Here is a 14,013-nt window from a genome sequence, read left to right as displayed (position 1 = left end):
TGTCTTTTTACCTTTAAATATTTTTTTAGTCTATTTTTAAAACAACTATTTGAATAGTGGTAAAAATTCGTTGGTAAAGGCCGTCATGTTTGTTGTGCCAAAAAAGCTTGAAGTAGAATTTTTGATTCTGAGCTCCTCTAGGATAAGGATTAGATGTTACTCATCTAGAATATTCCCTGGCTCATAGTAGGCACTAAATACATTATAAATCAGTCAGTCAATCAATGAATCAATCAACTGGTATATGAATAGAAGAATTAAAAGCAAAAAGCTAGAAAAGAAGAGAACAGTACATATCCTAACTTTCCCACCAATTGTTTTTCTTTTTACTACTTTGACAGGGAGATCTTGGGGTGATGTATTTTTAGAATTCTGAGAAACTGTTTTGTAAGCACAAAACATGTCACGCTGAAGAGTATAGTGATATTTGGCAGCTTAGAAGCCTGGTGTACTTTGATACTTTGAATGAAAGGGTTCTGAAAAGCAAATCTAAGCCCACAGTCACAGAGCAAATCAAAAGGCTGTAAGAGGACTCAATAAAAAGAAAACACACATTTAATTATTTTTTAAAAAATATTAGACTATATGTTAAAAATATAGACTACATATGTAAATCTTACAACATAATCCCTAGGATGGCAGAGACCTTCTTCACCCTTCTGATCTTGGCCCTACATAGCATCATGCGTGTATTTTTTTTATTACTTCAGTTTTTGTTGAATGACCTAATGAATTAATAAATGATATTGCAACAGGTTAAGGAGTTAGGAGTCTATAGGCTGATAGAAAAAAGGATTGATGTTAGTAAATTCAAGTTTGTGCTCAGAAAGATATGAAAGGCGCTGGGTGGATGTGAAGGAAGAGTAAAAAGGTTACAGATTCCAAGGGTAAGTGAGCAGCACTGGGTATGGAAAGTGGTCTTTAGCTAAAGGTTTGTCCATATTGAGGCTCATTTTCTCTAACCAAAAAGCGTTGAAGCAATTTGGGAGAAAGGGAAAATTTAAAAATCACGGCGAAAGCAAGTTATGTATTATGTTCCTCTGCAGACCTCATAAAAGAGCAATTTACTCTTGCATTTTCTCTAAATGTTTGTAAAAGAGAATGTTTTATGGGCAGACAGATTTTAGATTCTTTCCCATCTCTGAATCTTAACTAATTCACTTAAAAAACAAGAAAGCTTTGTATACCTGGCAAACTAAAAAGTCTTTTCTGCCGCGGGGGTCTTATGATTGGGAGATTTGAGTTCTGGGTTGGTCATTTTTAAAATTAACCTAACTGAAAAAGCCATTAAGAGAAAGCAATTAGAACTCAAGTAAAGGCAAGACTAGTCAGATCTCAATTTCTCTACACTCTAGGCTTAACTCACTGGAAATGACTCAGTGGCAATACCACAGACTGGCAAGTGACAACAGTTATATTATGGTCAAGAAATTGGGGCTGTTTCCTTCCTCGATGAACAGTTTTCACCTTCACAGTAAAAAGAAAATTTCATCATTAGTATATGTAATAAGAATAAAAACCATAAAGATGTGGGGCTTTGAAGAATATTGGACTGATACTTCTGTTTTGCAGATAAGTATAAGAAGGATAAATGTCTTATTCAAGGTCACAAAGCTAGTCCAGGACAGAAATGTGAATAAAATTTAGGGTTCCTGATTTCTTTATGTAGCACACTTTTACTATATTATATACAAAAAACAAACAAACAAAAAGTTGCATATGTGGACAAAAAGAGAAGGATTTAGTTGAGGTAAGTCTTCAAATAGGTTTAAATCAGGCCATTTATTGGAAATTCTAATTTTATGAGAACAGTCCTGATTATCACTATATCTTCAATGAGTTGCAGAGAATCTGGCACTTGGTGGGTCATCGCCATATAAATTTTCAGATGTGATTTATGTATAATAATTTGCACAGATTTACACACTCAGTTTAATGAATTTTAGCTATTTTATGCACCCATGTACAGAACATTACCATGTACATGTAACCGTGTATAGAATACAAATATTCTATATATGAGTCCTTTGTCAGATATATGCGCTATGAAAACGTTTTCTCAGTCTGTGTCTTGCCTATACTTTTTCTTCACAATGTCATCTACCCTATCCCAGAAAGTTCCCTCATGTTATTTATGGTCAATCTCCTCTTCATTCTCTCCACCCGCAGATGTGATCGCTCTTAAATTTCTATCACTGTAGGGGCGCATGGGTGGCGCAGTCGGTTAAGCGTCCGACTTCAGCCAGGTCACAACCTCGTGGTCCGTGAGTTTGATGGCTCAGAGCCTGGAGCCTGTTTCCGATTCTGTGTCTCCCTCTCTCTCTGCCCCTCCCCCGTTCATGCTCTGTCTCCCTCTGTCCCAAAAATAAATAAACGTTGGAAAAAAAAAATTAAAAAAAATTTCTATCACTGTAGATTAGTTTTGTATATTCTTGGAATAATATAAATAATTAAGTCATATTTTTGTGGTTGGTTTTTCACTCCTCATAATGTTTCTGAAATTTATTTATGATTTTGCCTGTATCAATAGTTTCTTCTTTTATATTATATAGTAGTGTTTATTGCATGACTATAACACATTTTGTTTATTCATTCTCCTGTTGTTGGGCATTTGTGTAATTATGAATATGGAAGTTGCTATGAACATCCTTTTACAGTTCTTTTGGATATTCTGAACACATTTTCATGTATTTGTTGCCATTTGTATTTCTTCTTTGTGAAGTATTTATCGAAGTCATTAACCATTTTGTCATTGGGTTTGTCTTTTTATTATTTGTCCTTTTCTTATTGCATTATAGGATTTCTCTAATATTCTGCATGTAAGTTCTTTGTCAAATGGATATATTATTTTTCTGATGTTTATTTATTTATTCTGAGAGAGAGAAAGAGACACTCTGAGACAGGGGGAAGGGCAGAGTTAGAGAGAGAAAGATAAAGAAAGAAAAGAGAGAGAGAGAGAGAGAGAGAGAGAGAATCCTAAACAGGCTACACTCTGAGAACAGAGCCTGACATGGGGCTTGTTCTCATGACTGTGAGATCATGATGTGAGTCAAAATCAAGAGTTGGACACTTAACCGACTGAGCCACCCAAGTGCCCCTCAAATGGATATGTTATGAAAACTTCCTTGCAGTCTGTTTTTTGAGTATTTCTTAATGTTTACTTTAATGAGATACAAATTTTAATTTTGATGAAGTTTAACTGATCATATGTTTTATTTTAGAGTTACTGATTTGTGCACTGTGGAAATCATCTTTGTCTACTCCCTAGGTTACAGAAATATTCTTATTTTTCTTCTGTGCTTTACGAATTTAAGTCTAAGATTCATCTCAAATTAAATATTTTATTTATGGAGTATAAGGGTTGAGTTGTTCCGCTTATTAAAAGACTTTTCTTTCCTCCATTGAATGAACGTGGTACCTTATCTGAAGATTAATTGACTTTATATGTGTGGGATTATTTCTGGACTTTGTTATTTTCTAATGATCTATATGTTAATTCTTTAAGTAAATTATTACACTCTGTTGCTTACTGTAGCTTTGTAATAAATCTTGGAAGTAGATAGTGTTAAGTCATTTAACTTTCTTTAAAAGATTGTTTTGACTATCCTAAATCCTTATTTTGATCCAAATTTTAGAATGAGCTTGTCAATTATCTTCAAAACAGCCTGATAGGTATTACATTAAATTAAAAGAGAAAAAACATCCTTAATGTATTAAAACACAGGCACAGCTCTTCATTTATTGGAGTCTGTTACATTTCTCAACAATGTTTTATCATTTCATTGTGGAGATGTTGCATATTTTTAGTAGATTGTTTATGTATTTAGTATTTCTAATGATGTGAACTATTTTACTTTTTCCTACTATTATTGCTCGTGTATAGAAACACTTCTGATTTTTTGTGAGTTTGAATTCTACAGTGTGACTGAATTTACTTAGTTCTGGCCTTTTTGTAGATTCTATGAAGGTTCTCTCTATATATAATTATTTTGCTTGCAAATTACACAGTTTTAGTTCTTTTATAACATTAAGCTTTTATTTATTTTCCCTACCTCATTGTACAGAAGGGAAACTCTAGGAAAATACAAAATAGAAATGATGAGAGAGGACATTCTTCTTTGGGAGAGTTGTGGAAAGGCCGTATTTCTACATCTACTGAGATGATTATATGCTGTTTTGAATTATTCTGTTAGTATGGTGAAATATGTTAATATATTTTTTAAAAAATGTTGAACCACATTTACATACCTGAGATAAAATCCATCTGTTCATGATGTATCACTGTGTGTGTGTGTATGTGTATTTGTATTCAGTGTCTTTCTGTTTTTAAGATTTTGCATCTGTGATCATATTAGATCTTGGTCTTTAGTTTTTTTCTTATATTTGCCAAGTTTTGGTATTGACTATATTAGTTAAAAAGTGTTTCTTCCTCCTTCAGTATCTGAAGGAACTTATGTAGAATTGGTATTATACCTTACTTAAACATTTGATAAAATTTCAATAAAAACATTTAAGCCATAATAACTTTTAGGAAAGTTTTTGATTATGAACTCAATTTATGTTGTAGTTATGGGCTATTTAGTTTTCCTGTTTCTTATGATATCAGTTCAGATAAGTATATTGTTCAAGGAATGTGTCTGTTTTATCTAACTTGTAGAATGTATTGGTATAAATCCTTTTATTTTTTTGTACAATCTCTAGTAATGTCCCTTTTCATTCTTGATGTCATTTGTATTTTCTCTTTTTTCTTGATAAGTCTTGTTTAGAAATTTGTCAAGTGTATTCATCTTTTTAATGATTCCACTTTCAACATTTTGATACCTGTTGTTTGTTTTATATTTTGTTGTTTTCTGTTTTTGTCTTCATTATTTTTTTGTATTTACCTTGGGCTGAATTTGTTGTTTTGTCTAGCTTCTAAAGTAGAAATTTTGGGGGTGCCTGGGTGGCTCAGTCATTTGGGCATCTGACTCTTGGTTTGGCTCTGGTCATGACCTCTCAGTTTGTGGGTTGGAGCGCCACATTGGGCTTTGTGCTGATGGTGCAGAGCCTGCTTAGAATTCTCTGTCTGTCTTCCTCTCTGCCCTTCCCCTGCTCTCTCTCTTTCTCTCTCAAAAAATAAATAAACCAAAAAAAAAATTTTTTTTTAAATAAAATAAAGTTGAAGTGTTGGTTACTTATTTAAAAATAATTCTTCTTTTCTGCTATAAACATTTAAGCTATAAATACCCCTGGTGCAATTTTATTGAATCACACAGAGTTTTATGTACTATGTTTTTATTGCAATTCATCTTGTACTCTTTTGTAATTTTCTGTTTGATTTCTTCTTCGTCCTATAGGTTATTTAAAAATTTGTTATTAAATATAGCTTTTAAAAATTATTTTCTAATTTGATACCATTGTATCCATAGGATATATTCCATATGATTTTAATTATTAAGCATGTTTGAGACATTTTCATAAGTAGTAGGTAGTCTGTTTTGGTGGATAATTCATGCGTACCTGCAAAGACTGTACAGCTGTTGGGATAGACCTATATATATATACAGTTGTTGGGTGATGGTTATATAAAAACTCTGGACACAAAGGTGGACTTGTCATCTCCATATAATCTGTCAAGTTTTGCTTCGTGTATTTTCAAATCTCTTTTATTGGGTACATTCACTTTTGGAATTGTTATGACTTCTTGATGAATCAACCTCTTTACAATTAGGAAATATTTCTTTATTTCTCCAGTAATATTCTTTGCCTTGAAATCACCTTCGTCTGAAATTAAGATGTCCAACCAATTTCTCAATCTTAGTGTTTAAATAGTATCTTTAACACAATATATCTTAATCATAAAATTATGTCTTAATCTTAGTATTTTAGTGGTATTGTTTTTACACATTTACTTTCAACTTCTCTCCCTTTACACATAAAATGCATAGAATTGTGTCTTTTTAATATAATCTTATTATCACTGACTTTTACATGGGATGTTTTGTTTATTACCATTTAATGTACAATTATTAATATAGTTTTGTTTTAATCTCCTGTCTTCATGTTTGGTTTTTCTTTATCTCATTTAATAACATATCTCTGTTTTTCTTTCCTTCCATCTTTGAGTTATATCACATTTTTTAAAATTTCATTTTCACTCCTACTTTTGGTATTTAGATTTATAGCTTTGTGTTGTAATTTTATGGTTTATATAGAGCAGTGATGTCTAAAATAACTTAACTGATGGAAATCTTCTCTATCTGTTCAATCAAACATGGTGGCCACCAGGGATATGTAGTTACTTCGCACTTGAAATGTGGCTAGTGTAACTTTAGGAGCTGAATTTTTAATTTTATTCAATTTTTATTAATTTCTACCTAAATTTAAATATCAACATGTAGCCACTGACTACCCTTGTGGGAAGTATAGTCTTAGAGTTTACAATATGAATCTTAGATTCATTGCAGTGTATACTCAAATAATGTTATGCAATAACACATGCAGTTTAGTGGGTTTTTTTTTGCTATCTTCCTCCCCTTTGTGCTCTTGATTTTGTATATTTTAGTTCTATACTACATATGCTAACAATCTCTAAATACATTTGGTATTATTATTACTTTTCTGTTTTTTAAAGTGTATTTATTTATTTTGAGAGAGTGAGAGAGAGAGAGAGTGGAGAGGCAGAGAGCGAGGGAGAGAGAGAAAAGGTGGGGGAGGGGAAGAGAGGGAGGGAGACAGAATCTCAAGCAGGCTCCAAAGAGTCAGGCTGAAGCCCAAGGAGGGCTTGAACCGAGAGATCATGACCTGAGCAACAATCAAGAGTCTAACACTTAACTGACTGAGCCACCCAGGTGCCCCTTTTATTACTTTTATTTTAAATGCTCTGCAACCTTTTAAAAATATACATAGACTTAAATACAGATATAGATTGAAAGGTCTTTTATATTTTCCCAGGTATTTATTATATTTTATGCCTTTCATTCATTCTTGCAGATCTGGGGTTCTATTTGGTATCAGTTCTCATTAGCTGAGTGTCTTGTAGTACATTGCTGCTGAGGTAAATTTCCTAAGGTTTTGTTCTCTGAAATTACTTCATTTTCCCCCTTTTTTGGAAGAAGAGATAGATCTATATATAACACTCCTAGGTTGACTTCTGGTGTTTTGCACTTTATATTATTGCCTTGTGCAATAATACATTGTGCAATTATTTTTAGTGGAAAATAAACCATCATGCACGTTGTTCCATTGAAGATAGTCTATTTTTTACAGACTCATTTTAAATTATTAAAATTTGTTTTCAGCAATTTAACTATGAAGAGGTGTGTTTTGCTTTGTCGTATTCTGCATGGGGTCCACTGAGTATCAGATATGTGTTAACACCTTTCAATCATTTGGAATCATTCTCTGCTCTGTTTCTTTAAATACTTTTTTTATCCTTTTCTCTATCTTCTTTTTCTACAGTAATAGTGGGTTTGATATTGTCCTTCATATCTCAAACACTTCTCTATTTTTAAAAATTGTTTATTTATTTTACTATATATGTATAGTTATTTTTTTCAGCTCTTTTTTTTAATAAATGAAAATTGTTGTCAAATTAGTTTCCATACAACACCCTATATTTTCTTTATATATATATATATATATATATATATATATATATATATATATGGCTTTAGTTTAGATATTTTCTATTGATTTGTTTTGTTTATTTTAAACATGAAATTTATTTAAACAACAAAATGCTTGACTTGAGTGGAAAACTATCTAGGATTTATTTCCTTTAGAGTAATTTGTTCCTATTTAATACAGATCACCCTACATGTTACAGCTATGTACAAAAATGTTATGAAATATTCCTTGGGTTTATAGTGATAAATGTAAAGCATTAAAATTCTCTAATCAAACAGAGTATGCAAGTTTTTATATTGTTCTTTTTTGTTTTCTTATGAGAGCAAAAATAGCTTACTAACACATGAAAATAAGAGCTGAATGAGCATGTCACGGATGGAGATTTTTTCCATATCCGTGGCATTTCCCCAATATTTTTCCCCATCCCATCTCATTTTGGTATTGATCAAAATATATCGTTGGTCATTAAGTTAAAAACTGCAATATGCTCATGTACATACACACAAGTTACTTTATGTACAGCAAAGGAATGGGGAAGGGGAAAATGAAAGAATAGAGAAAACTACACTTTAGTCGTCAGGATGTGGTGGAACCAGACAGTGATTTTCTTTCTTTCTTTCTTTTTTTATTTTTTAAAAATGTTTTTAAATGTTTTTATTTGTTTTTGAGTTAGAAACAGAGAGAATAGGAGAGGGGCAGAGAGAGGAAGACACAGAATCTGAAGCATGCTCTGAGCTCTGAGGTGTCAGCACAGAGCCCAGCACAGGGCTTGAACTCACGAGCTGTGAGATCAGGACCTGAGCTGAAGTTGGACATTTAACGAACTGAGCCACCCAGGTGCCCCAAAACTGCAGTTTTCTAGTTGAGGTTGTACTCTTGGTCTGGAGGAAGAGTTCTGGAATAAAGTGACAGATTCCATTTTTTCGTAAACACCTCCTGTCTGCAGCAGGAACACATCAATTATATCTTTATGCTCCATCTCTAACTGTGCAGGAGTGTTTGTTTCATTGATTGGCTGCTCGTCCCTTTGGCATCTGATCTGCCTCATTGACAAAGCTCATTGACAAGCCCGTTGTTCACAACAGGCTTTCATTAGTTTACTAAATGCACTGTGCCTCTTAATCTTAAATAGCACCACAGAACCATCCTGACCCACCACCTTCAAATGAACATGATCATTGTTCCCACTCTTGACTCCTTCCATGGGCTTTTCATCTGCCATGGTGTGTGCCACATTCTCCTCAGCTGCTGCCTCACAGAGGTACCAGGCTTTCACTTGAACAAGCACACACAAGGAGTACCAGGAGCACTATTGACCTGTCTTCAAGGATACTAATTCTTTTCAGATTCCAGTCTGGTGTTAAATTTGTCTAATAAGTGCTTAATCTATGATATTGCATTTTTTAATAGAGAGTTCAATACATTTTTCTTTAATATAATCATGTTTCGGCTAAAATCCACCATCTCTTTATTCATATTGGTCACCTTTTCTACTTGCTCCTTTAGATTTTTTTGTTATTTTATTTAAAATCTCTGATAATTTTGGGGTTCCTGGGTGGCTTAGTCAGTTAGGTGTCTGACTTCAGCTCAGGTCATGATCTCACCATTAGTGAATTCAAGCCCCTAGGTGGGCTTTATCCTGATAGCTGAGAACTTGGAGCTTGCTTTGGATTCTGTGTCTCCCTCTCTCTCTGCCCCTCCCGCACTCAGACTGCCTCTGTGTCTGTCTCTTTCTCTCTCTCTCTCTCAAAAATAAATAGTAAAAATTTTTTAAATCTGTTAATTTCTTTTTTTTTTTTTAATTTTTTTTTCAACGTTTATTTATTTTTTGGAGGGACAGAGAGAGACAGAGCATGAACGGGGGAGGGGCAGAGAGAGAGGGAGACACAGAATCGGAAACAGGCTCCAGGCTCTGAGCCATCAGCCCAGAGCCCCACGCGGGGCTCGAACTCACGGATCGCGAGATCGTGACCTGGCTGGAGTCGGACGCTTAACCGACTGCGCCACCCAGGCGCCCCTAAATGTGTTAATTTCAACATCTGGGCCGTCTCTGGGTCTGCTTCTCTCCACGTATTCTCTTTTTGCTGTGATTTACATATTTTATTTGTCGTGTAAATTTTATGGCACTAAAGATACTTTGTGTAAGAAAACAGTAGAAATGCGTATAAATCGCCTATATGTCTAGAAAACAAAAGTCTATGCTAGAGAGCTAAATAAATCTGGTCTCTAGTTGAGATGTGTTTGGTCTTTGTTGCAGCTTTAGTTTGACCACAGGCTTTAAATGTTTGAAAGTGGAATTAAGATGAAACCCTGCAGATTTGGGGTTGAGCACTAGTGATATCCATAGATCTCAATGCTTCTCTGCCCAAGTCCTAGCTTTTTAAAACATGAAGATCTCTGCTTTTACAGCACTTTCAGCTCTTCATATTTCTAAGGAGTTTTCTTTGCTCTCCTCCAGGCCTACTAAGACTTTGTATGCCCAGGAAGATCTTTCCTCTGCAGAATGTCTTAGAGAAGCCCCACTCAGAACCCTGTTTGTCTGCAGCTCTTAAAAGCTGAAATCTGGAGTTGGAATTCATCCCTCTCTGCTCTCCACTCCTGCCTTCAAGCCTGTGGAGAACTGCCCCTGAGCAGTCAGTAAAGACCCAGGCAGTAGAATTAGTGAGTGCAGATTCACTCTACAACTACACTAGAGTCTCAGAAGTCAAATGTTTCTTGGCAGCCCACATAGAGGCCTTAAAATTTTGTTAAGAAGGAACGCCTGACTGGTTCAGTTGGTGGAGCATTCAATTCTTGATCTCAGGGTCATGAATTGAACCCCACATTGGATGTAGAGATTGCTTAAATAAATAAACTTAAAAAAAATCTAACTTTCTTCTTTTGTTAGTATTGTTAAGGAGTCTGCTGATTTCCTGTCTATGGGGAATTTTTTCTTTTCCAGCTAGTCAACCAGGGAGGAGAGTAGATTCATATGTCATTTTCTTTCAAGGGTGCCTGGGTGGTTCAGTTGATTGAGTGACTGACTCTTGATTTCAGCTCAGGTCATGATCTCTCACCTGGTTGTGGAATTGAGCCCCATCTAGGGCTCTGTGCTGAGTGTGGAGACTGCTTGGGATTCTTATTCTTTCTCTGCCCCCTCTCCTGCTTATGCACACTCTCTCTCTGAAAGTAGAAAAAAGAAATAATAATAAATAAAAAATAAAGATTACTTCAATGTCACTTTTCTTAGGAGTTCAGGAAAATATTCTGTACCTCACATGATTTGTTTTGCTTGGTATGGTGAGAGTTTTACTCTCTCATAATTTCCTAGTTCATAACCAGAGGTGGAACCATCAGTCAACATATTTGCTAATGTAATGAAGGGAAGTAGAAGAGCCGGCTCTCCTGTGTTACGTTTTCAAATTCTAGATCTTTTCCTAATTTCCTCCTTTCTATATTTTTTTTTAATTTTTTTCAACGTTTATTTATTTTTGGGACAGAGAGAGACAGAGCATGAACGGGGGAGGGGCAGAGAGAGAGGGAGACACAGAATCGGAAGCAGGCTCCAGGCTCTGAGCCATCAGCCCAGAGCCTGACGCGGGGCTCGAACTCACAGACCGCGAGATCCTGACCTGAGCTGAAGTCGGACGCTTAACCGACTGAGCCACCCAGGCGCCCCTGTTTTTAATTTTTTTAACCATGTCTGTTTCCTCACTTTTAAAAATGGAAGAGTAATAAGACCCAATTTATAATTTTTTGGTGAGGATTAAATGAGTTATATATAAAAAACTTAGAATGATGCCTGAAACATAGTAAAAATTATATGAATGCCAGTTTTTATTTTTAATTGGAATAGCGTTTTCTTCAGAAAGCATAGAATGTGTTCAAAAATCTCAGCAAAATAGAGAAAGGATCAAGATAACCCCTCACACACATTTTGTAGAAGATGGAATTAAAAACTACCACCAATTACTAAAACAAAAGATAACTCCATAGAGTAGCGTGTAATCAACCTGAATAACATTTTCAAGTTACTGGTGAGTTAGGTGCTTTATCAGTGGAATTAGGCACTTAGTTGAGTGGGGAAGAAAATATGCTGTTACATAAATTAAAATAATTGGAGGGGTAATCATCCCCTTTGGCATTTAGATATACACAATCACTGCTGGTCTGTATACCTCCTGGAGTTGATGAAATACCCTACAGTCAATGCACAGTGGATTCTCTTACCTTTTTTTATGCCCCCCCCTCAAGAAGCACTGGCCGACTATGCCTTGTTCTCAGCTCCTGAGATTGTCTATAAATGAAAGAAATAAGCTTCGGAGACCAGATGGAATGTCTTTTTTAGCCTCCAATTTTTCTTTTTAATCTCTCTCTCTCTAAAGTATTTGTCTCTTCAAAATCTCTCCTCTTATGTCTCATTACCTTTGTGATATCTTCCAGTTATCTTCCTATTTTCCTCCTCTTCGTTCATCTCATGTAACTCAAGCCAAAATAACAAAAAATAGTAATAATAATGATAATAATAATAATAGTATGCCATATAATATCTCTTGTAGATTAGGGAGATCAATGCACGATATTCTTTGGTAAGTATATCTTTTTTGTTGCTTTCTGTTTTGGGGGTGGTTGGGTGGCTGTACATGGATCAAACCCAGTAAGTATGTCTTTTTATTAATAATTATTTTATTAATAATTATTCAAAACTCCACAACTGTGGGAACATATCGATAATGAAAAGGGGTTTTAAAAGTTAAAAACAAAACAAAACAAAAACCCCAGAATCATCTAAATTAGGTCTAACCTGTCAAAATTGCAATCTGGAAAAACCGTGACTCTGATCCACAAACTCTTGAGAGACAGTCTCAGCTCTGTTTTCTTAGGTCTTCTCAGGCTACACTGGGTCTCTCCAATTACCAAAAATGTGATCAGCAGCAACGTTAGCATGTTTACTACCATTGGGAGTATTGAAACACTCTTTCTCTCAGCTTCATTCTCCTCTAATACCCTTAAACAATATACATCTCTGCCTAGCACACTCAGTCTGTCTCTTTCAAAGAAACACACACCCAATGCTGAAAATAATGCAATACATCTATTCTGATGCACTTTTAGATCCTGTGACTGCTGGTTCAGGGAGATATTTTTAGACAAGGGGCTCTTCCAGTATAAACAACAACTTATATATAAGTCTGGCTCCATTCCTAATGAATTTGCCAAGAAACAAGGGTTTTCAGGATGTTGTATGTACATTTTCTGAAGGAAAAATTGAAAGTGGGCAACCTGTACTCCTTCCCATCTGCTTCTCTGCACTCTGCTAGGCGAGCAACCAATATTGGTCATAAGGTCTGTTCCACCTACCCTACTGATGGATTGTTTTCTCTTTGCCTTGTTTTCAAGGTTGATACTCTGAGCCAAACAGGCAGGCAGCTGTGGAGGACAGGAGCACAACTCTCAAATTCTTTAGCTAATTGCCAAAGGCAGCTGAGTTCAGGAGTCCCACCTGTTAGTGAGCAGACAATTATTTATATGCTTATAAGTCACCTTTTAAATATTAACAAGCCCTAATAAACCTTCGCTACTGATTACCATAGTAACTGACCATGTCACAAAGGAGAAGGAGACTACTGACATAACGGACAATGGGTCAGTGGCCCTGTATCTCCTGGGATTGCCATTTTTACCCCTTCACATGAAACTATTATGTATAAGAACAACCAAAAATCACGATTAAGGGAGCATAGGACATGATGAAATGCCTGTTTCTCTTCTCCAGCCCAGGGAGTCTAAAGGGAATAGAATGGGTCCAACTCTCCATAAGTTATGGGAGCAAGCTGCCCGAACTTGTTAAGTGGAAGTTCCTATGTATAACCATACAGCTGGTCTACTTAGGCCACCCGCTATCAGATATTTTATTTCCCAAAGCTTCCTGGGCTGCTGGGTTCCACCAGTCTAAAGAGATTTCCCTAATGCAGTTTGTTGTTGCAAATAGGTAAGATGCTACTTGTGGGATGCTCAGTAATATTTAGTGAGATGCAAGAAATGGTTTCAGATGAAAAAGAACAGATTTTTGCTCACAGCAAAGTGAAGGTACTTTCTGTCTTCTTTTAAAAGCACAGTGAGAAGGCAACCAACCGTGACCCAAAACTCTTTTTATAGTAGAGAAAGAAACCACCTTCTGCCTTGAACTGTTTTTTTCTAAACTAGATATAGGGAAGCTCACCACAAGTGGTATGGAGTATGAAATGACAGCTCAAAGAAGCTGATGGTTTCAGGGCATTAGTGAATAGTGACCTAATCAAGCAATAGAGAAATGTGATTGTAATCATTTTGCCACGACTGACCCAGAAATGGCTTTTACCATGATTTCTGAGAGATACTAGTGTTCAATAGAAAATTGAATTGACCATACTATAGAGAAGTTCC

At 35.3% G+C, this 14,013-nt stretch overlaps 2 protein-coding genes across 2 annotated transcripts in view; one reads left to right on the top strand and one right to left on the bottom strand.

The window, feature by feature from the left end:
- The window catches only part of LOC123575964 (small ubiquitin-related modifier 2-like), a 63,425-nt gene extending 54,558 nt beyond the window's left edge, over positions 1–8,867 (bottom strand). The window contains exons 1-2 of the mRNA XM_045437028.1: positions 8,678–8,867; positions 8,483–8,593 (exon numbers count right to left, since the gene is read on the bottom strand). Of these exons, the coding sequence (XP_045292984.1) occupies positions 8,483–8,593; positions 8,678–8,830 (264 nt within the window). The 5' untranslated portion in view covers positions 8,831–8,867. The remainder of the gene's footprint in view (positions 1–8,482; positions 8,594–8,677) is intronic.
- LOC123575924 (limbic system associated membrane protein) overlaps positions 1–14,013 on the top strand; it is an 823,468-nt gene that overhangs the window by 125,496 nt on the left and 683,959 nt on the right. The gene's annotated exons all lie outside the window — the stretch shown is intronic.

This window comes from Leopardus geoffroyi, chromosome C2 (assembly GCF_018350155.1).
Source record: "Leopardus geoffroyi isolate Oge1 chromosome C2, O.geoffroyi_Oge1_pat1.0, whole genome shotgun sequence".
NCBI classification, from domain to species: domain Eukaryota; kingdom Metazoa; phylum Chordata; class Mammalia; order Carnivora; family Felidae; genus Leopardus; species Leopardus geoffroyi.
This window is presented reverse-complemented; position numbering and strand designations above follow the sequence as displayed.